We start from the raw sequence: 23,530 nt of genomic DNA on the forward strand, positions 1-23,530 counted from the left end.
GGCGGTGGCGGGGGGAATCAAGCTCTAAAATTACATCTTCTCCAATAACATTAGCTCTGGCATACTTCACATATATGTGGTTTATTGTTGTTTTCCTTAATATGTCACACTGATATTTATTTTGGGTTATAGGCTGTAGAGTGTCCCGTGTGGACTAATTAATGTTGTGAAAGAAGCCATGACTTGGAATTTATTGCATTTATATTATTAGATTTTTCAGTCTTAATGTTGCAGTAACATTAGAGATTTATTTTAAGATTTATAAAGTTCTGGGTTTTCCTGCCTACAAATATGCACATCAATCATGAATACATTCAAGGACCCAGGATACTATGAGGAACATACTATGAGGAACAGGGAGAATTTAAGTATAAGCTAGTGAGTTGGATATATGAAGACATTCAATAAAGGCAAATTTAAGTACTCTGCTGGTTAGGCACAGGACTGGGCATTTGGCTGCTTTCTCAGAATCACGGACTGTCAAGCAAGCTACTGTCCCACCTACAACAGCAGTCTTCATAGGGAGGCAAGATGTTTTTATGTATATGAAGTGAAATCCTCCTGTTCTCAGGACCGGTAATGCAGCCGTTACTTATTTTTAACATAGTTAAATGGACTAAACTGAAAATTTCAGCACGGGTAAAAAATTGAATTTATTTCACTCAGTATGCATATTTAGAGCCTCTAGCTACATATAGTGATCGTCAGTCAAATATCACTAGTAGGTAGTTCAAAAAGTGTTACATCTGTACTCCCTCTACTCTCAGAGCACTTTGTACTCAGAGGGAAACACTTGTCTGTTAAACTGTTTTTGTTTGAATTGAATCCCAAATCTTCAGGTTTTTTTCTAAATGCTTAATATAAGTCATGGATTTATTGCTGCTATGTTACCATTAAAATGAGTACCATGTCAGGTCTGATACAACAGAAATATTATAACGCCTCTATTTTATTCTTTGAAATCCCACCCACTGGAGCTACAGCTAACAACGGTACCAACCTTCTGTGGTCCTGGGCGACTGCTATCAGCGCTAGTTCCAAAAATCATCTCAGATTCAGAGCTCAAAGAGCCACATGGATCAATTTACTATGGGTTTCTCAGCTGCCATGTCCCTTAAAACGTAGATAGCAAACTATAGATTGCTGTTTCTTAGCGGCAGATGAGATCTGCCATCACTGTCACTGTGCCCGAATCAATAAATGAAGAACGTGCAGTCAAAAAGCAGGAGCACAGAGGGATAAATGCCAGCTCCAGTCTCAAAACAACTAAGTATTAAGGTCAGTCAAACATCAGCAAGTCTGAAGTGCGTCTCAGCACCGCAGAAACACAAGTGATAGCTAGTGATATCTAGACCACAACCAAAGATTAAAATTGAGGTGACAGCTATAATTGAGTACTGAAATTACTTCTTGATGCTGATCTTCATAGGTAAGTTTCCAGCCCCACTAACACTTAGGCAGTACCTTCTTTTCAGAAGTGAAGCTCTAATGGCAGTAGGGAAATCTAGGATATCTGTACTGCTTTGCTAATGAGCCATAATGACAGGCGCTCTTTTCTAAAATCCCTTAAAATTGCTCTGCAGAACATAAATACTGCAGAGTGAGAGACACTGAAGTAGCCATCTTATATATGGTGGGGTCATGTTTATAATCACGTTAATTAGAGTGCCCTTTTTGGATGGCAGGGACCACTAGTATAGATCCTGGTACCCATATTACCAGGTTACCCTTGGTCCTTCATTTCTCCAACCAACTGAGAGCTGAGCAAAGAACAAATCGTAGGGAGCAAAGCACAGTGGAGCTCCATCACTGCTACCTGCACCAGAAACACGCACAGATTCCAGTACCTCCTGATAGGTGATCTTTACGCTATGGAAAGTATGAAAATTAGTGGTGAAAAATTAAGTGAGACAGCAGTTGAGGGCTATGAAAATTTCATCTTTGTTGATTTTAGAGATTTTACATAATAAGAATAGCAGTATCTGAGCTTCCCCAAAATCAAAGCTTTCTTTTATCATGGAGAGACAAGACAAATGAGTCTTGGAGCGAGCTTATTGCCTTTTTTTTTCCTCCAGTATTCCTTTAAAATTACAAAAATGTATTTTTCTTCACTTTAACTGGAAACACATTAACCTTATGCAGCTGCTGTTATATTTAAACTTGATCCAGCCAAGACTAACATGTTTAGCAGACCAGAAAGATAAGAGAGAAGACATTTTTTTCAGGCATCCAAAAAAATTCCCAACCAAACTTAAAAGCTACTTTGATAATGTACTTTTAAGGATGAAAAGGTCCAATAGAACACTTTTTGAATAATAATAATAAAAAAAATACTTAAAAGAATGTCTAGAGGAGAAAAACCTCAGCTACATGCCTTGAAAATGAAGGAAATGGAAAGTCAAAGTTTCACGTTTTGAAAACAAATACTGAGTACATGGAAATGTAATTTTCACTTTGCAAACATTTCTCAGGCCATAACCCCCCTCTAGAAGCATCCAGTGACTGGATAAATCTTGGATGCTTTAGGTGTGCGATGTTGCCCACATAGGATTTTATGCACAAGAAAAACACAGCTAATAATACCCCGTCTTTCAGTGCAGCCAAAGGCTCACTCTCCTCAGCACAAGTTGTGGAACAGCCAACTCAAGACTAGACAAAACTCTTTGGTTAACACCATGAAGAGACAGAAGCGTCTGAAAAAAACAGCAACTCAACTGAGTCTGATCTTCTGCCACTGCCTTAAATTTTGCTCAGGTACTACTATGCCCTCTGTAATTACAGAGTGAGATTCTACAGCACTGGAGAGAGCAAAAAAAACCCAACACCCCAACTCCTATTCCTTCAAATTCAGCATCTGCTTGTCTTCAGCTGTAACAGGCAGATACAACCTGAAGCCATGCAATTTTTATGTTGGTCCAAATATACCATTAGAGAGCTAAGTCCAGTGTCTCACTGGCTTCTGCAACCTTTTTCACAGACAGTCTTATCAGGCTGTCTGTGAAATTATTAGTGCTTTCAGTGTTGCAAATTTTCTTTCGCAACTCACACAGATGTATACTTAAAGCTCCCATCAATTGAACTTATATAGAGCTACAACTGGGGGGGGCACTCTCTAATCGGTTTGAGTGCAGAAGTATGACAGTGTCCAATGAAAAAGAAAGTAAGAAAATGAAGTCCTTACCAACTATTATAATTTCTTAACAAGGTGTCCTACACAGAAGTTTCAATTTCACCTTGGTAGTTTCTTGGTCTTGGCTGTACCATCTTTGAACTTTTTTTTTATCCCCAGTTCTTCAGGATGTGAAAAATGCTTTAATTCATTAGAATTCTCTTTAAACTTCCTACAGTATGCACCTTATTTCCACTGTTTTATATTTTTCAGCTATATAAAGCATGATCAGAATCTGTCTACAGCTTTTTTTTTTTTTTAAGGAATTGTCCAAAATAAGAAATACAAGCTATGAGCTTGTTTCCCTCAACAGATCTCTTTGTAAATGCAGATACAGTGACAGATTTGTATAGATATTCAAAACAATGACAGTTCATTTGAATACTATCAAATACATCTTTTCCCATGAAAGAATGAAAATACTGTGGCAGGATGTGCCTTTATCTTAATAATAATCGCTTTTTTGTTTAAAAAACCCAAAGCAATGACAAACCCCAAGCCACCCTGGAGAAATGCAAACTTAAAACAATCTCTTCTCTAGGCTAAAAAGTTCGAAAACTCCCCAATCAGATAAATTCGCTTTCTGTGCTGGTCAGAATTCTCTTGCTGAACACCCTGTTAGATGCTATTTCTGCCTTGGGAGCTTGAGGCGATTCCACCAAGCCTATAAACAAGCTAAAATTTTTATTTACTTCTTCAAAATGCAGAAGTTCAGGAACACTTAGGTCTAAAGCTTCAATTGTAACTCCTTTGAAACTTAAGTAACAATACAGCAGTTTTAGAGTACCATCCAACACAGAGAAACACAGCCTAACAATCCCATAACACTTCATTTTGTGGTTAATCATGCCAGGAAAGGTACTTCCTTTTGGCTAATGTTTCGCTCATATTCATGTTGCCTTTTGACTAATTAAAACCAAGATTAAAAGCAGTCTTCAGATACTTAGATAAATCTATTGTGCTTTTTTTTCCAGCAAGATTCTGAGCGGCAATGAAAAGCCATTTGTGAAGAAGACACGTACCTCCGGCTCTCCAATGGGCGCCCATCACTAGAGATGCTTCGGGGGATGTTGGCTGCTCGTTCTGGGGGTGGCATTTTCCCTTCTCCTTTCCCAGAGCCAATCCTAGTTGTTACTGGACTTTGTATTTGGGATGGTACTTGAGCCACATGAGGTCCCTGTCCTTTGCTTGCATTTCGCTGCCATTTGTTGTTATTTCTGAAGGGAAATTTGAATTCATACGACATTCCTTCATTCACTTTGTATTCCATCACTGGCATACGGTAGTTTTCTGAAGAACTCCTGGAAATGAAGAAATTTAACATGCTGCTATAAAAAATAAAATAAATATATCGTGTTCACAAGGATAGAAAACTGAAGACAAGCTGAATCAATTCTATGAAACAGTAAATGTAAGATTTTGCTTTCAGAAGCACATATTTAACAATTTTTGATACTCTTCATCTGATTACTGGGTTATAAAAGCTACAAAATCTGCTAGAAGGGTATCTTCCCTTCCTAATTTAAAAAAGTAATGGGCTTTAGAACTTAACCTGCACCCAGATAAATAAGACCTGAAATGTTTGTTCTTTTCGAGATAAATCTTTCTGATGCACAGACATCCATGAAAAGACAAAATTCCCATGAAATAATGCATTACACTTCATTGTCAAACATCTTTGGCTTTGGAGTACTTCAGTTGATAAATCTGTACATGCTAAAAATTGTAAATGCCAAACCCAAAAGACGCCCTTTGCTTCTTGAGGATGTACAGGAACAGGACAGCATAAAAATTGGAGTAAAACAGGACATAAGCTAATGCAGTTGACATAAGATGCAGGGCAAACTTCTGCATATATTTAAAATGAGACATTTGGAAAGTAGATGTGACCTTCCGCTTTGGTGAGGATAATTTTGGTATTCCTCTTGACAAATGTATATACCTCTATTTAAGTGAATTTTGTATTGTGATTACTTTGTTTATCTACACACATCATTATCTAATGGGAAGGAAAAATAAACAATCAGTGCAAAATTTTCTACTTCTAGCTCTTCCTCTAAGTGATTACACCATTAGTGCTAAGAAATATCAATTACTCTTCCCAGCTAAAACACAAAACTAAACAGATAACAAGTTATCTGGCTATGCTGACATTAGCAAGTTGTGCAGTCTAATAGGAGTAGACAAAGTGAAACAGTCAGTACTGAGGTCTTGCTGTCCACAATATACACATTTTGTGGTTTTACTTTGGCCTACCCTCTAGTCTTGACCTGCAAATTAAATCAGCAGTTGGAAGGCACGAGGTGCACTTCTGAAGCACATGTAGTTCAGCTTCATCTGAAAGGAAACGTTTCTGTGCTCCCAGGCCGCTCTGTGATGTGAACCTCTGCATGGCAGGTGGGGATGATCAGGAGATATGTATTCAAAGTCCACTCACAACTTAACTAAAATCTTAATACCCTTGTTTTTCCTTTTCTCTTCATATTTTGTGTCTCTGCTATTCTTTCCCTAGTGATTATATACTTCAGTAGTTTGGGTTTCTCTTTTTTTTTGCAGACATAGTTACAGTTTAAGAAGCAAGAATACACAATTTCCTCTTGCTGCTGTGTCCTTGACTTTAAGGTCAGCAATCAGTCCACTAAATGAGTTCAGTGGAAATTTTTTAATGACCATCTTTTAGTAGAGATATAACCATAACAAGGCCTGCTTCTGCATAGGGCATTAGATTGTGAATCAGGGTATTTGGATATACTTTTGTATCTGCTGCTGACCTTGTACATGTGCCTGTTGGCAAGTCGTCTTATCTAACTGCACCCCTGCTCTTCCTCCAACTTCATGCCAATCAATTTATTAGGACAGGGACTGCTTCTCATATGAATGTACTACACCAAGCAGAACTGATCTTCATTTTAGTTACGGTCTGTAGAAGTTACTGTAGTAGAAATACTAAATGACCTCTAGAGGATGAAAGGACTAATGGACTCCAATTTTGAAAAACCGATTGCCAAAAGAGAAATTGCTTTGTGCAAAGATTTAAGACAAGTCTCTAGTAATATATGTAGGATAGCTACAAATTCAAGACACAGTTCCTAAACCTTAATGATTTTGGATACAGCAAGCAGGATAAAGAGTTGCTTTATGAAATTTTATAACTAGGCAATAACCCACCATGAACATTTGCTCACTACAAGACAACAACAAAACTCACTGATGCTGAGTACAGTATTTCAAAAAGTGCAATAATTTCTCTTCCTGCTACGGGTTTGGATACACTAAAGCTAAGCCTGCTTTTGGCTGTACTTAATTTAGCTCAGGAATAATAGGATCTGTGCTTTCCACACAGATTTTTCTGCTTTAATCCTTTTGCAATGATTGCAGCTGAACTTTCCATTTGCTCGGGCTGCTAAATACTGTACAAAAGCTTTCCAAATACCTCATGGGTGACCTTATGCCACGGCTCATTTTAATCCCTGACATGTATTCAATTTTCCACTGACAACTAAAGGACAAATAAAACTCCTTTTCTCTCTGCTCCTGTTTTGCTACCGGTTACAAAAGGAGTTAATATAGCTCACAGCAAAACCAAACATGGATTCTTCTTTCATGCAAGTACAAAGTCTTTGCTCGGAGACACAATTTCATATCAATCTAATAAATACGCATTTAAGTTCAGCCCTAAACTTAAGTATACAAAGATTTAGCATCTACCCCTACAAAGATATCGCCTGGTTAGAAAACAGCAGTGCAAAATGCTCTCCGCGTCTCTCACTGCAAGAAACACGTTAAACTTTAATAACTGTACTTGCTTCTTCCTGGCAAATCCAGCATAAACCTTGAGCTAGCCCGCAGGCAAATTTAGTCTATTAAAGATCATTCCATTTTAATCATATACCATTTGCAAGATATTAATACTGGATGTCAGGAATATGGGAATCAGATTTAGGATGTGGCTGAATGCTACAGACAACCGCACAGAGTTCAGATGGGAGCAGCAAAAATTATAAAAAGCTTTACTGTAAGTTCATGAAAAATGGAGGGACTTAATGTCCAGTTTAGGAAAAAAGCACATATTACTGCTTATTTCTGGTCAAGCAACATTTTAAAGCTATAAAAGCAATAATACAGTTGACACAAGCCTCAGGCTTAACATGGATGGGAAGTGAGAGAGATGCAGCAAGATTTACTACTGAGTAAGGAAGAATTACAGTTTGGAGCAATTTCTCTGGGCAGATCCATACCTTTGATAAATTCTCATCATTTACAGCCTTATTTATTTGTGAAAGTAGAAGAAAGTAAGTCTATTCATAGCTTTCAAGAATTACATCCACAGGCATTGCAAACTACCAACAAATGGGAAAGCAGGGAGGGAAATGTACAATTAATTTTGATGCACCATAAACACACAACTGTCAACAAAAAGTTGTTTGATTTCCATGTTAAATTCCATGGAATTTAAAGGATACATGAGGTTCTTCACACATTTTATTAAACCGTGGTATTCAATGAATATTTTGTGGGGCCTTGAGTCTGGATACAGGTGGTTTTTCCTGCCCTTCTCTTTCACCTTACAATACTAGATGCTATATTACAATTATACCATGGTTTCTGGAGGTTAACACTTATTCTGTGGTGTTTCTTTCCCCCCCCAACCCCACAAATCAAGATACAATTTCAGACCAAACGTAGCTATTGTACAATACCTGCGTGGTGTGCAGTCCTCGTACGGAGGGACGATGACGACCTTCACTGTTACCGATGTTCTGAGAAGATCAATCATTTGCTCATGGCTCAGAGTGGCTACAGCCACCTTGCAGATTTCCACCAGCCGGCTACCTTGTCGCAGTCCTGCCTGCCACGCATAGCCATAGGGCTCAACATCTGCCACAATGCCTTCATAGTTCACGTGGAAACCAAGCTGACCCAGACCATTCCTACGCAGAGTCATCTCCACTGTTTCACAGCCCTTAGTCACAAGCTGTGAATTGAAATGAAGACAGAATTTAATGCACGGAGAGACCTTCAGTGCTAACAGAGGTTTAAGGGCTCCATTTTTGTACAATCAAGCAACTCCCAAGACAATGGTGGGACACGATCAAGGAATATATATCACAGCCCGGGGTACATAATCAACTGAAATGGGTCTTGTCACTGAAACTAGTATTTTCAGTAGAGTCTGGCTACCCAAGTTCTGCCTTGAAATTTTTACTGAAACCACAGGAATTTTAGAAGACACGTGGCAGCACACAACAGAAAAACACATGGAGTTACACAAGCATCTCTACTTTGTCTTTTATGCTTTAGTAATCAACCAACTGTTCTACATTTCTAGCTGTTTCAGTAAACTGCAAGATTACTTTCAGTCAGAATGTGGTGGCATGCAGCTACGAAGCATAGTAAACTGAGGTCTACGTCAACTCTTCTATGCACCACGAGCACGAATACCGTCAAAAGGAATTTAATAGGGCCTGGTTTTCCCTTTTTCCTGGTCATTATACAACTACAGTTGCGAAATTACAGGAAAGACAGTAAAACATAACACATTCTTTCATAACTTAATTGGATAAAAAATGAACACAGACAGATACCATGATTCCTTGCATTTTTAGTTTATCACATGCATTCAGAGAGTATCTGAAGGTTGCAATAGGGATTGGGACGGCACCCTGCTGGCAACATAATAAGTCAGCCTCAAAGATATTACAGCTTCATTTGAAACAAGATACAACAAGTCTACAAAACAGAGAAAGGGAAGGAAAACAAGGAAAAGAAATAAGGTGACACTTCTATATTTATTGTGTGGGAGCAATTTATGCATCTGAAGGCCCTGCTTTTTTTTTTTAATATATTGAGACATTTTTGGCACTCACACAACCAGCTGAGCTTGGCTAATATCTGATAAAAGTGAAAGCAATATTGGATTTTGAGAAATGAAAGCAGGAAAGTCCTTACAGATTTCATGATAAACAATTAGAACAGTTTTAGGGATCCCAGGCATTATTAAATTGAAGCCTTACTTGGCAGTGGGGCGAGAGGAGAAAGCAAAGAAGGGGAACCAAATAAGAGAACACATTCTAACCTCCAGCCTTTTGACGATCTCTTTGATATCATCAATGTTGCTGATGAAGCTCTCCAAAGAAACACATTCACCTCTCTCATAGAATATTTTGATATTTGTGTCCGTTGAAGTCCACCCTATCACATCTCGACAGGAGCAATTGAACACCACGCTTTTCGTGTCCTGTTCAATGAGGACTACGAACTCATTAGAGATGCCTAGGAGACAGTCTATTTCCATACCCTTGCTGTAGTCTTTTGCATGGACACTCCATACAATAGCACCAGAACTATAGATCTCTGCTCCTGGATAAGGCTTGGACTTTTCTTTCTTTTTTGAAGCAAGTGAGATGAAGGGGAACTTGCCAGAAGGGTCAATAGGTGTGTTGGTGACATTCTTCTCTGCCAAGTCTTTCAAGTACTCTTGACGGGTCCTGGTGGCCATCACACGAAACTTTTCTGATTTATGAGCAGCATTCTCTGCATTAATGACTTTGGCTAGTAAGAAGTCCCTGAACACATTTGATTTAGGAAACGTGACACCTTTTGGAATAGGTGGTCCAAAGGATGGTACATCTCTGGATCTTGTCACAGCAACACTAAAAGAAATAAAAGAATAAGGAAGAAGCAGAGTGTTTCACTGTATGCAAATTCAGCAGTTTTTGAATACAGGCTTCCTTAAGCCCTCAATTTTTCTCTCCTTTTCTCAGCAATATGCCTATATTTACATTTTAATCTTGCCAGCATGGAGAGTATGCCCCCCTTACTGTATAAACAGAAGGCCACTTATTTTTGCACCTAGGCATTTTTGAGTCATCCTCAGTACCACAGCTTAAAGAGAGCTTCAAGTGCAAAATCATGCTTTTTTGATAAAGTAATCACTCACATATGGTAGTTCTGAATTCTGTTTGGTTTTACTATAACCAGAAAATTTCTAACACACACTATTACAAAGGCTAGCTTATAATTCAGATGAGCCTTTCAGCTTTAGGTAGCTGAAAGCAATGCGAAGTGTATAACTAATACTAAAAATACGGATGTATTTCTAACATGTCCATTTTAAAGACAATAAAGTCATCTCACAAGGCCAGCTTCACTGTGAGAATCATCTTCTGGTGACTGAATGCATATATACATCACACTACTGATTTTGTTTTAAATTTCTGGATCAAAAACTGCACTAGCTGATATTGCATACTAGTGATAGAAGCAGACTCCAAAAATACTAGAAATAAGAAATTTCTTAGAAGTTTGGAGACATATATTAGAAATAGATGCTTTGTTTTCAACTCCTCCTTTTAGTTTCCGTACCAACTGATGAACTGGCAATAAGATTGCCTTAGGCAATGCCAACAAGCTTAGCTATTATCCCTGGTCAATTCTCTTTTAATACAGAGCTTTTGATGAGAGTTGTTTGGCATCACTGAAGATTTGCCATTCCAGTCCAGTATCATTCACTTGGCAGTCTGTCCTAAGAAGAGACTGACAACTGTACTTCAGTTTTGTGACAAGAAATGCTCCAACAGTTCAAATATGATTTACCACATATCTATAACTAGATCTGAAAGACCATTAACTAATTTTGCCCAAAATATCATGGTAATGGAGTTGTATAAGGAAAAATAGGATGGAACTTGAACACACTAGAAATGTATGTGGCGTTTCATTTGGAAGACTGGCTGGTATTATTTTCACACTTTGTTCTAACTTATCTGAATCCTTAAAGATAATCAGAGAAATTCCCCCCCCCAGATCAATAACTGAGATTGCAGAAATACCAGTAAAGCTTTTTTTTTTTTTTGGGGGGGGGGGGGGGGGGGGGGGGGGGGGGGGGGCCAGGAACACCAAAAATAAAAATTAAGTGACCCAATCTTTAACCATATCTTCTGGTTTTGGGTGGTGGGGTGTTTTATTTGTTTGGTTTTGTTGGGTTTTTGTGGTGTTTTTTTTTTTGTTTTTTTTTTTTTTTTATTTTTTTAATTATATTTTCTGGCAACTGATATTGAAAGATATCACTGACTGTCATATTTCCTTCAAATGTATGCCAATATATCTAAAAGTATGCAACAGGGAGTGCTCATGATGCAACCATCTGACTTGATCATCTTCAGTGGTCCTAAAGGGTCTGTCATTAAGAGATAGAAGCCTAAGCGTTAAACACAGTTACTGGATGTAATGAAAAACTACCAGTGACATTTTGTTTGATCAGGTTTTCAATATCATGAATCACAGGGAAAAGAATTTAATCTTTAACATATGCCAGAGATGTTTTAAAAAGTGAACGATGCCAACAGAGAAGCCAGACTTCTGAAATACTGTTTATCTTAGTTGGGAGGGAGAATCACTGGCCAAGGCAGTGCTTGATTTTATTCCTTTTATGTAGTTTTTAACATAAATTCCAGTACATTTTTATGCTATATGGCTTCCTGTTTTGTCTAGAATTATGAATCTATGAAACTGTTCCAAATAATTCAGTGAAAAAGAGGTCAAACTTACTTTGAAAAGTTTCCTAGAAAAACTTTTCATAATGGAATTCTATAAATTTAAATCAAGTGTTTGCACCGAGAGGACAAAATAAGAAAGGATGTTAATCTTAAAGACAGTACACAGAACATACAATGCTCTGGTGGTCTCCTGTATCAAAATGAACACTGACACTCTCACAATTTCTTTTTTCCTGCCTGTTCTCCCTCCCCTTAAAATTTAAGCCTGTAGCATCACTAAAGCTGAAATTCTCACATTTTATTCACTATTAGTAACCAGTAAGGTTCCAACCCTTGTAGTTGTGAACACTTGAAACATGAAAGCAATTCAGAAGTCTGAAGGTCAGAAACAGAACCCCGAGATATTTTAATTTATTACAATATAACAAGTATAAATCTTTCCTGTGCCTTTTAAAAGGAAGAAATTGAAAATATGCAATCATATTATTTAAAATAATAACCAAAAGCAGATCTTTCTCTGTGTTTGTAATGCTCAACTCAAACGGAAAATGCATCCATAGCCCTTGTGGATGTGTTTCTTACTTTCCCTTTACTTCATAATCAGTTTCCGTACAGACTAAGAGCTGAAACATGTCTAAAAGTTTAACAACAAGCTATGTCCACATAAATTATGTAGCAGTGGAATTTGTCAATAAGCTGCCTTAAAACGAGTATCAACATGAACATGCCTGCTCCAGGAGAGTTTGATACATGTACAAAGTTCAGCATCAGTTCCAGAAGTGCTGTGTGAGCTTTACTAAAAACTTATGGGGAGGGAAGCGCCTTTAAACCTTCCTATACCTCCCTGAAAAACATCAATGCACCATCTCAGACACTGCAGTCTTAGCTCATCCTCTAAATAAGCACTTGACTGAATGAAACACTTAGGTGAACATTTTTATTTCAGTAAAGACAAGTTAATTCTAAGGCAACCTCATTTCAAGATAACTACTCTAAATCCATTACTCTAACACTTCATATTTTAAATAAAGAAGCTTTAGAAAAGTTTGCTGAGATCAGCCAACACTTAAAAACAAAAATACATTACGAGTTCAGGATATAACAAAGGTAAAAAGTTTCACTGATTGTAAAAAGAAGTGTAACAAAAACATTATTTCTACATGCTTTCAATCTGGTTAAAAATTTATGCTAAATAGGAATCTCATCTTGCAAGTCTTTATTATATGTTACTACCAATCACCATTTTCTATTTTAATCATTTTGACTTTAAGGTCACACTAAGATTTTTTTTTGCTGCATAATACTCTGGAATTTCTTTGTTGGACTGAAATGAGGCAAGAAATTAAGATATTTCAGACAAAATATTTGAAAGAACTTAGCTTCTTTCTGAAAGGTTAGTCATACTTTTTCACTGTCTTAATTTCAAAAACAGAACATAAGCTCAGATGCCCAAATTATCCAAACAAAACGTGAATTAATAAGAATCAAAACAGTACGTATATGTGTGTGTGTGTTTACACACATACTGACAGCATTAATTTCCTCATTGGGTGCGTTTCCTTCACGTACACATGTGTGTCTACTTTTTAAGAAGCATTCTACATTCACATGACCCAAAATCTCCTCGACCCCTATCTTTCATTATGTTTCCCTACTGAGAATTTAGAAGAGGAATGACACCTCCCCTTTGCACTCAAATTCCATGTTTTCAGGGAAACTAGCGATAGCTACCTGTAACAAACGCTGTCAGTACAGGGACCATGCACTCTTACAATGACAAAGACGTGCTGGAAGTGGGATCGAATGTTCTTTGGGCTGAATGGTTGTGCTCCAGGCTCCTGGAAAACTATTGTCACAATATCGTTTCCAATATGTCGTTTTCTCAGAAGCTTTAACCAAAAAAGATACGTAGGTTAAAACACAGTCTTTTCACAATTTTCAGTTATTTATTTCTCATTATTATAAATTACTGTTGTTCAATTTTTTTATTCCAAATGATGCTTCAAGCTGAAAACTGAAACAGTTGAGGCTTTATATGACAAGTACCAGAATGTCAGTTATTCATCTAATAAATTTCAAGCATGGGCATTTTCATTTTCATAACAATTTCATTTCTACATGTAACATACAGGAAGATCTTGTTAGGGAGAATTTTAAGCTAAACAAAGAGGAAAAACAACACAACAAAGCCTGCTAGCATCAGAGTAATCAGTGATACATGGAAGCTGGAAAACATTCCCCACTTCACACATTTTCACAAGCCAGAAGTAGGTTCTATTTCAAGTTGAAAACAGTTGTCATTGTCCTTAAGACATGCTGTAATAATTTTCTGATAGGCTTCTTTCAGTAAATCCAAGAGAAAGGTAAACTACAAAGTAGTATAACATTTAGTGTACAAAAGCAAACTAAAAAGAATGCTATGTTATCTTTTATTGTTAAAGGAAATTTCTATTTTATTTGCAGAAACACAAAATAAGATCATTTCTAGAGCAAAATGCATACACATCATACACAACAAGATGGCCTAGTTTTTCACAAGACCAGGTACTTCAGAGTAACAAAGCAGGTCAGCCCACATAGCTCTTCAGTATAATAAAAAAAATTAAAACAAACAAAAAAAGGATTTTGTCTCATGTCTTCTTGTGTGGTGTGCTGTGTAGTGTGCTGGACCACCCACTCGTCACCTCTGATTCTGTGCATATTACAATTTGCTGAATACAACCCTTAAAGCGCAATGGGCTTTGCTGCAGAAGGTTGAAAATCATGTCAAGTACACTATGGCCCTTTTGACATAAGATACAAACTCTTATTTATGTAACACAGATGTGCTGACATTCTTGTATAATATTTACATCAACGTTTCAGTAAATAATGCATAATTAAATAGCAAACAGCCCTATGGAGAAAAATCTACCTATGATGTACCTACAATGATCTGCTTTGCTCATCTTCCTGACACAGAGATGGCCAGTTTTACTTTTGATACTTTTCATTCTTTATGTGTTTTCTTTGCTAGTAACAAATGAAAATTGTCATAAATATTCAATAGTTCAGCTACTTTTGAGGAGGAGGAAAAATTAATTCTAAATAGGCATGGTCCATCTTACCTGTTGCTTGTTGTTTGGAGTATATGGCAACATAGTAGAAACGTGGAACATGATTTCATAGTCCTTATATGTTGTGTATAGAGAGTGAGTACCCGTTGAATCAGCTTCAGTTAAAGAAAAAAGAGAAAATAAAAGCATTATTTTAAAAAAAAGTTTAAAAACAAAGTTTCATTATTATCAAAGAAAATCATCAGGCAAGACAAGAATTCCTATTCATCCTTGATCCTAGCTGAAATGTCAGCAAGTAAAAACTTACCCAGAATTTATTCACCTGCCAAAGCAAATGACACATACAGATGGCATGTATAATTTTGCGTACTGTTCTCAATGAAGAACTTGTTAGGAATAGGGAATTAATACCAGAAAACCCTGAAGAAAGCCTATTTAAGCATGAAAAGTGATAACGGAGTCTGAAATAATTTTCAGACATTACCCAGTATCTCAGGCTAATAGGAATGAAACGGAACTGTACGGAATGTGAAAAGGACTTCAGAAAGGAAGGTAGACAGATACTGCGAATGAATACCATGATCTCATGCATAATTAAGTGTCAATGGACATACAACCCACAATGTATGAAAGAACAGAATGGGTTCTTTTAAACATAAATATCAGGACTCTAAATTAACTGTAATGAAGTCAGATAAAATCTTCACTAAAATAGGTGCTTTATGGATAGGAACAGTCAAAAACCCAAATAGGATGCTAGCATGCTTACAGCTGATGACGGAAAAAGCCCACAACAATGACATTATGATGCTGGTATATTAATCAAAGGTACTCTCACCTGTTTTGGGTTCTGGCCACCCTATTTTAAAAGTTATAGAAGAAAGAGAAGGGATCCAGAAACAGGCCACAAAAATAATTATACGTGGATGGAGAGACTTCCATGTGGAGAGAAAATGATAAAAACTAGGATTATGAAGTTTAGAAAGAAAAAAAGAAGAGGGGATATTATTAAAGTTTACAAAGTGTTGGTTGAAGACAACACTTGATTACAGACAAATTGGGAACTTCTGATTTTACTTTTTCTCTCTCTCAAAAAAAAAAAAAGAGACCTTGAAAAGTGTTCCATTAATTTAAGTAGTAACACATTTAAAGCTGAAATAGTGAATATATTCTGCTAAACTTAACTGCTGTTCACAGTGCAAAAAGCCCATTTTCAAACAGAATTTTAAAAATAACTAGATTCATATATGGAAAAAAGCATCCTGGTTATTTCAAGGTATTTAAACATGCTACTATATTAGATAATCCCAGCTATTTATAGCAATGTATTTTAAAAAGCTGTTAAATACTACACCTTGGCATTTTTTATTAGCAGAGAGATCATGTTACTAAGGAGATAATAGCTCTGAGATTTGTGAGGCATTTGCAATAATATAAATATACAGTTTATTTACCCAGATTTTGGGTATAAGCTTTGACAAGAAGTTTTCGTTTTCTGCCAAATTCAGAATAATAAAATAGAGGTAGCTTTGCTGTAAATGAAAAACCACAACATCATCCATAAAATGAAATGGAAGTTTTCTACATTATAGTTGCATAGAGATTTTGCATTTCCAAATCATGTATACGGAATAAAATGGGAATAAGAACAGAAAAAAAAAAAGATTCCTAGAATCTTATATAAAAATTAATCTCAATGTTTCAAGAAGATTGGGCTCTCTTTTCCAGCACTCAACATTGCCATTATGAAAAACGAGCTAACTGCTAAACATTTTCTTTTTAATGCCAATTACAACAGCACAACAGCTGAAAGGGAACCAGTTCATCTTGCACTCAGTTCATGGCAGCCTCTATCCTTTGCCTGATCATTCCAATGCACGCTGAAGGAGGCAGATGCACCTGAAAGTCACCTAAACATCAACATAACTCCTTACTGGCTTTTTTTTTTGTCTAACTAAATACGCTAATTTGTACATCATCTTTCATAAATAGAGCACACAAAAACATTACAAAGAACTGGAAAGGGGGAGCAGCTGCAAAAAGAAAGGGAAGTGGGTAAGACAACAGACAGGGGAAGGAAGGCCCCAAAAGAGGGGAAGGGGCCCAAAAGGGGCTGGGGGAAGAGGAAAAGAATAAAGTAATTCTGACAAATAATATGCTAGAACACCACCTACGCGTTTAAGCCAAACTTGCAACTTTCCTGGATGGACTTCATTTCAGGCAGAAAAGGATTCTTTCTCAGAACAGCACTGTTTCTGCAAACTAAGTAATAAGGCTAAAATCCAAATGACACATTTAATAATTCCAATTATTTCCAAGTACTTCACAGCTTAAATCCCTGTTATTCAAATCCAACTACAAACAGAAGTCCATATCCACTACAGACTGTGCATCTTTCTCGCCATTCAGATTCCTTCTTTCTTACAAGTCCAGAATACTTTTTCTGAAGTACAACACAATAATTACAGGTGTTTGCTTTAAATCAAATCACTGCCATTGCAGTAAAATCCAAGACTGCGCACTGGAAGAGCATCCATCATTTCAAGGTCAGAACTGCAAGCCAGCACTGCAATCTACTTTGATTTCCTTGTATTTAACAGAGGGCCAAGGGATCTACAAATTCATTAGCACCTTTTTGCAGTGAAGGCATCCCCTCCTGCCATAAGTTTACAGCATACCTATTGATGCTGCCTTCTCAGTCTTGTCCCATTACTGGATTTGATTACTTAGCTGAGGACTTATCTGATCTTCTTTTCCTTCCATCATTATTCACCTTTAGAAGTCCACCTTATCCTTCTGTTCTTCCAATGTTTCTCAGCTATCTTCACAAGGACTGTCTTAACAGACTCCCATTTAAGTGTTTTTTCTAACACCAAAAGTGCTCAAAACTGTGATTGACACCACCAGCATACTGCTGATAAATTCACCTCACTGAAGCCACAGGACTTTGTCAGCCTGCTTCTACAACAGCTTTTAAAACCTCTGCACTAGAAAACCGTATAAAAACCAGTGCGACTAGAAAATCTAATTCAGTGTTTCAAAGGAAAACATGTTGCAAGGAATTGTAGGAAAACAAAAAATAAACAATACTGATGAGGCAGGAGAAGGAACAGCCATTGCTACGAACTGCAGCAGTGCTCACTATTAAAGGCACAAGAACAAGAAGTTTCAGAGCTTCATGTTGTTCCCATCCACCTTTGTGGTTAAAAAGCCCTGCCTTATTTCTAGTTTCTCCTAGTTAGTGGCCCAAATTCAGCACCTGTCAAACCTGCTCTCCTTTCTGTTATACACAAGGATTGTACCAAGCACTTATGTTCAACTTCCGTAACATCCAAGTCGTTTTCAGACACTATTTCCAAGGACAGAATCCTTTATAACACACAAAAGTCTATGTGTAACACAAACACAGAGGAATGCGGATGGACTTGCCCCCATCCTCCTTTCTGCTTCTTGAGCAATCGAGGAACCTCTGATGACCTTTGGCTATCAGTCTCCCAAGCGAATGTCTCAGACCCAACAGTAAGTCTATTCTTACTTCCACTTGGTTGAAAAGATGTTAAATAGTACAAGTTAAGAAGGTAATCTATCTGTATTATTTCATTAGAAACATTGGGGTTTACTGACAACCCCTAAATGAAGTGTCAATTTGAAGTCCGTTCATTCCCTAGATTTTTAACCTATTTAATATCTTCTGTGCTGTTTTTATATTATTCTCATGTCTTAACCAAAAAGTCATGCAGTATAAACATCTAATACAGAAACCTACCATTATTAGTTAAGTGTATAATCTCATCAAATAGATACCTCAAACTCCTACAACGCACATTAATCAACCTCCTTCATTTCCTGCACCAACCACGCTACCACTCTGCTGGACACACACGCCCGGTTACAAGGCCTAGCATTATCCAGCTGATCCCATTTACCAATTTAAAATAATGAGAAATAAGACTAAGTGAGGGGGAGGGAAATAAAGCATGCATTACAACTAGAAAATAAAGTAAATCGACTGAAGTTATAATTTGAAAGATTACTGTGATGTTTATTACTTTAAAGTGATGCCCATAAACTTCCTAGCAACCGTGGGACAGATGACATTTTCAAGCTCTATTTCCTATCCAAAGTCTGCAGGCTGCCAGGAGATAGACTGCTTCCCCTCTGGTAATTCTAGAAATATACAAACAAAACTTTTAAAGTAGCAGCTCTTTTCCACAGTGGCACTGGCAGAGATCCAAAGATAAAGCCCTTGAAGGATCCAATATACTTAAATAGGCTTTCAGTTAATAGGATGCATGAGATTCCTCCTTTTAAAAACTAGCTCGGTTACGGATACTTACCAATTAGGCCCCTAATTCTAAAAATTTCTAAGAACAACAACTGTTCTGAAACTGCCTTTTGCTAGAGCAACTTTACTTTTCTAAATTTGCATAAATTAAAAACATATTGTGAAAATTTCCAGGGTACATATACAAATCAGCTTCCCTCCCTGCTGAGAAAACCTTTCATCGTGTCTTAAGTCATGCATCTGCTTTTCATAGGTTGCAAAGTATTGTCAAAGGTATAGGAACTAGCAAAGTAGCCTACATAGCTCTGACCTTTCTTGCAAGTTAATGAACAGACATTTGTTTTTAAGAGCATCTTTGCAGTCAACTGTGCTGACATTAAACAGAATTTTTATGCAGGAAAATTTCCTAAGTAATGAGACCACAAGAACTACTTCATGACAGTGACCTCTAGCAACAGAAGAGCACAGAGCTGGAAAATAGAGAAGCTCGCTTCCCAGCTGTAGACCTAGCTGTTTCAACAAAACCCTATAAACCTAAGTCATGGTAAAAACCACCACCTCTTCCTTTGCAGGCCTTTCTGTGTTAGGGCCAAGGCAGAAAAGACTGATTGATTACTTTAGGTAGCTATCAAAGATGTATTGCCTGTCTATATTCTGCTGTTCATGTATTCCCCATACCCGAGATGCAGCTCTTGCAACCATCTCTGGTCTTTAGCATTTTGCCTACCACAAGGTGGCTTTTTTTTTTTTCCCCATTTCCTATGCAGAATATGCAATAAACATTTCTGAATGTAGCTATCCAAAGAGCTTAGTGTTGTGCCCCCAAAACACCATATTCTCTTCCACCTCTTCCAGTCTGTGCTTTGCATATTGGCAGAAAGGAAAACATAGCACCATCAAGATAAATTGCTGAAGTTTGTCGCCATTGTTCACGTTTGCTGCTGTCTAAACCTACTCGTGTAGTCGCATGTTTCCTCAGTGAGCCTGCAGACAACATAACCTGAAAGATTGCAGACAACTTAGGAGTTCCTAAGCAGTTCTAGCTGATAAGGTCCCATGCATGTAAGCTTGTAAACCTTGACTGAAAGAAAAGGTAGGAAACCCTTCATGAAAGCAGCAGTTTCCACTCTGAGCATCCCCCTTCCTGTCTGATCACAGTAAAGTGTTCATGTAAAGCCTCTCAATTTTTGTATTTTTAGATACAGAATGGAGCTGGTAGGTCTACTGGGCAATGTGAAAAAGACATGTCGGCTCTCAACATGGAGCAGAAAACCTTCATTACAAGATGAGAACTCTTAAAACCAGGAAAGATTCAGTCAATTAAAAGTTTACATACGTGCTCATTCAACAGGTGCTAGACTGTGGTACATAAAATCAAAACTTGATGAAATTCTTTCCCTGAGTCAAAAGCAACAAGAAGGAACTCAAACATTGCTGGAAAATTCTGCTGTTTAGAAGAAAATGTCAAACAAGTGCTTAAGACACAGATACAGCTTTCATGGGTATATCTGAGCAGATGAGTCAACTCTTAATCATACAGCATTTACATATACTAGAAACCAGTGTGTGTGGACTGACACCAAAAAAGGGGGTTTTTTTCATGTCTTAAATAACTAAACTAGAAGAAAGGGAAGAGAGGATTTTACTTTAACTACTGAAAGTAACAAGGAAGTCACAATATAAAACCAGAAGCTATGAAATAACAAATATTTTCTCTGTTTTCCATACACATTTGATTTTTTGACATAGCTTATAACTAATAAAATAACACTTTGGAGCTGCAGAAAAGGAAAACCCAGCCTGAGAATTATTGTATAATATATTTCCAGTAAAGGCAAGGAAATGTTACAGCAAGAAACTGCCTGGATCTCATCTGGAATCATGTATATAATCCTAGCCACTAAAATTAAAGAGACTGAATTCAAACTTGGATGAGTGCATAGGAAGTTTACCAAGTAATACCGTGGGGGTGGGGAGCAAAGAAATCCACACCTCGCATACCAATAAGAGAGACTTGGCTTGTTAAGGGAAACATCACAAAAGCATCAAGGAGACACAACTGCAATGTGTAAAATGCACTCAAGGGAGTAAATACAACAGAGGGAATATACGTATTGCAACTAAAAGAAAGCTGGCTCAATGGTAAATGTGTGTGAAATAGGTATTAATTTAGGTTTAAAGCCACAGGAAGTTTTATAAACCTCTGAGGAATTAGGCTGATCAAGAACAGCCTGAGGAGATGGCAACATAATCCCTGTAAGAATCAAGGACACGAGGCAGAATGGTGGAGCACTAAAGCACAGCAAGTTACTGTATGTGTGATAGGAGACCCATGACAAGAGCACAGTTTTTGCCGCACTGAAGTTGATGAATTCTTTTCAGCTTTCATGAATCAACTCGTTATTTAATTTCCTTTGCTGCAAGTGAGCAAAACAGCAAAAGATTTCCATAGGAACTGGTTAGTTCCAATACTCAAAGAAAAGGCAGACAGGCCAAAATTTCCCCCCCGAGTATTTTTAAATAGATTTACAAATTGAATATAGCATGCACTAACTGATAAACAGGTATTTCACAAGCTTGATTCCAAAAGTAGGGAGTTTCTTTTATAGATACTGTCACCCAAGATCATCTTTCCACTGCATTTTTGTTGCAATATGTTTTACAGTTAAAGCTGATAATATAACTGCCGAATCCAGTTTAATTTCCATAACTCAAAAGAAAAATCAGAGGGAGGAATACATTTGATAGCAGGAGTAAGACAAAACTGCCTAGAAGAAAAACTAAATGCAACAGACACAGCAGAAAAGCAATAGATCAACTTGTCAAGGTGGAGTTACGTAGATGGGTTCTCAAAATGTTTTTTTGTGACAGGCTATTAGTGTATCATTAAAAAATTATGACATACCAACTGTATTGATAACTCCCTAGACAACACACTGATGATGGATTTGCAATACTGATAATAGTTCCATAGTTACTGGTTTCTTGTTGCAGCTTTAGAGATAATTTCATACCAAATTAGTACAAAAATCCAATAATTATCAGAGCTGAAAGACCATATGGGTACATGTCTAATTACATACCCGCTCTGCTTTCAATTCTAATATCGAGTGATCATCTTCTATAGCAAAGAGGTTATTTTTAAGAACTCTCTAGAAAAAGTCAGTTAGCAATCATAGGATATATTTTGTTCACTTAAGGGGAAAAAAAATGAAAAAGCCTTACTCTTTGTATCCAGCTGAGCACGATACTTTTCAAATCCCTTCAGTCGAACTCGTTCTCCCAAGAGCTGAAGAAACTCTTCAAAGGCTGGACCTGCTGATTCGTTATTATACATTTCCTCCTCTGTGCTTTGCCCAGCTTTGCAGTACATGATACCCACCTTAAGCTGGTAACTTAACTGCAAAGGGAAAAAGATGAAAATCTTATATGTATACCAGGTGATGCAGCAACTTATTTATTGAATTCACTTCAGATTTTTTATTAAACCCGTAATTCACAAAGAAAAAAAATACCTAATTATCAGTCTAATTTCAAATGTTAGTCTAGTTCCAAATACTCTCATTGTTTTCCACTGTAATTGCATATTCCATCTGAAGATGTCAAAACACTTTCTGAAGTGAAACAAACGTTAACATTCCTTATTTTGAGGAGGGCAACGCTGCCTGCAAATGGTGAATGTCTTACATTGAGCCACGTGGCAAGTGTTGGCTGAGAAGTGTCAAGAACTCGACTCTCACTCTTAGGCTGGTACCATGGTTACTATCCTATGCTAAACCTTCCACGCAGAAGGGTAGGGTAGAGCATGTGCTCATTTCTATAATAAGCGACAAAATTAACATTCCCTCAGTTCAAAGAGAAGATAAAAATTATTCACCTATTAGTGCATTCATCTGGTAGCAATGTTGAAAGAGTCCATGGCATTCAGTTGGCCTTCTCTGACTTAAAAATGCAGTAACAAAGGAAACAGCTAAATTGAGAAATGCTGGTAATACTTTAAAGATACTATTTACTAGCATACACCTTCAAATATATTTGTGCTTTTTAGTTTCATTTTTCCTCTAATTTGGTGTTTGATGTTCCTAATACAGCAGAAACTGAAGATGTGAATAAAGTAATTTTTTACGCAATCATAACTGTGATTCTTCAAAGCAAACTGTTCCCACCAATTCCAAATTGATGGACACACAAAAAGTACCACATCTGTACCCTTTATATCTAGACTACAGAAACAGAAGTTACAGAAGGGAAGAAAGCAGCACCCACAGCCATTTACTGCCGTCTCCAAAACCAATTTCACAGGCAGGAACTCTGACTGGCAAAGAGCAAAGGAGAGCCTTGGTGTTCACGCATGTAATTCATCTAGTAAAAATGCATACTTATTGCAGGGTAAATAATCTTTCCTCCCACACACAAATTTCTGCAGAGGCTCCATTTTAAATAAATACCAAGCAGATCTGCCAGAGCAAAATCACAAGAAAGTCTACTGAAACTGGCATGAGATTTACAAGTTTGGGCTACA

The 23,530-nt window shown here is 37.2% G+C and overlaps 1 protein-coding gene across 17 annotated transcripts in view; it reads right to left on the reverse strand.

Moving 5' to 3' along the window:
* SIPA1L1 (signal induced proliferation associated 1 like 1) overlaps positions 1 to 23,530 on the reverse strand; it is a 226,756-nt gene that overhangs the window by 36,686 nt on the left and 166,540 nt on the right. For all 17 annotated transcript variants that reach the window (XM_075502886.1, XM_075502876.1, XM_075502872.1 and 14 more), the window contains 6 exons: positions 22,234 to 22,408; positions 14,775 to 14,878; positions 13,399 to 13,556; positions 9,246 to 9,822; positions 7,870 to 8,144; positions 4,192 to 4,470 (listed from right to left, as the gene is read on the reverse strand). In XM_075502886.1, coding sequence (XP_075359001.1) covers positions 4,192 to 4,470; positions 7,870 to 8,144; positions 9,246 to 9,822; positions 13,399 to 13,556; positions 14,775 to 14,878; positions 22,234 to 22,408 — 1,568 coding nt within the window. The remainder of the gene's footprint in view (positions 1 to 4,191; positions 4,471 to 7,869; positions 8,145 to 9,245; positions 9,823 to 13,398; positions 13,557 to 14,774; positions 14,879 to 22,233; positions 22,409 to 23,530) is intronic.

This window comes from Mycteria americana, chromosome 5 (assembly GCF_035582795.1).
Source record: "Mycteria americana isolate JAX WOST 10 ecotype Jacksonville Zoo and Gardens chromosome 5, USCA_MyAme_1.0, whole genome shotgun sequence".
In the NCBI taxonomy this organism is placed as follows: Eukaryota; Metazoa; Chordata; class Aves; order Ciconiiformes; family Ciconiidae; genus Mycteria; species Mycteria americana.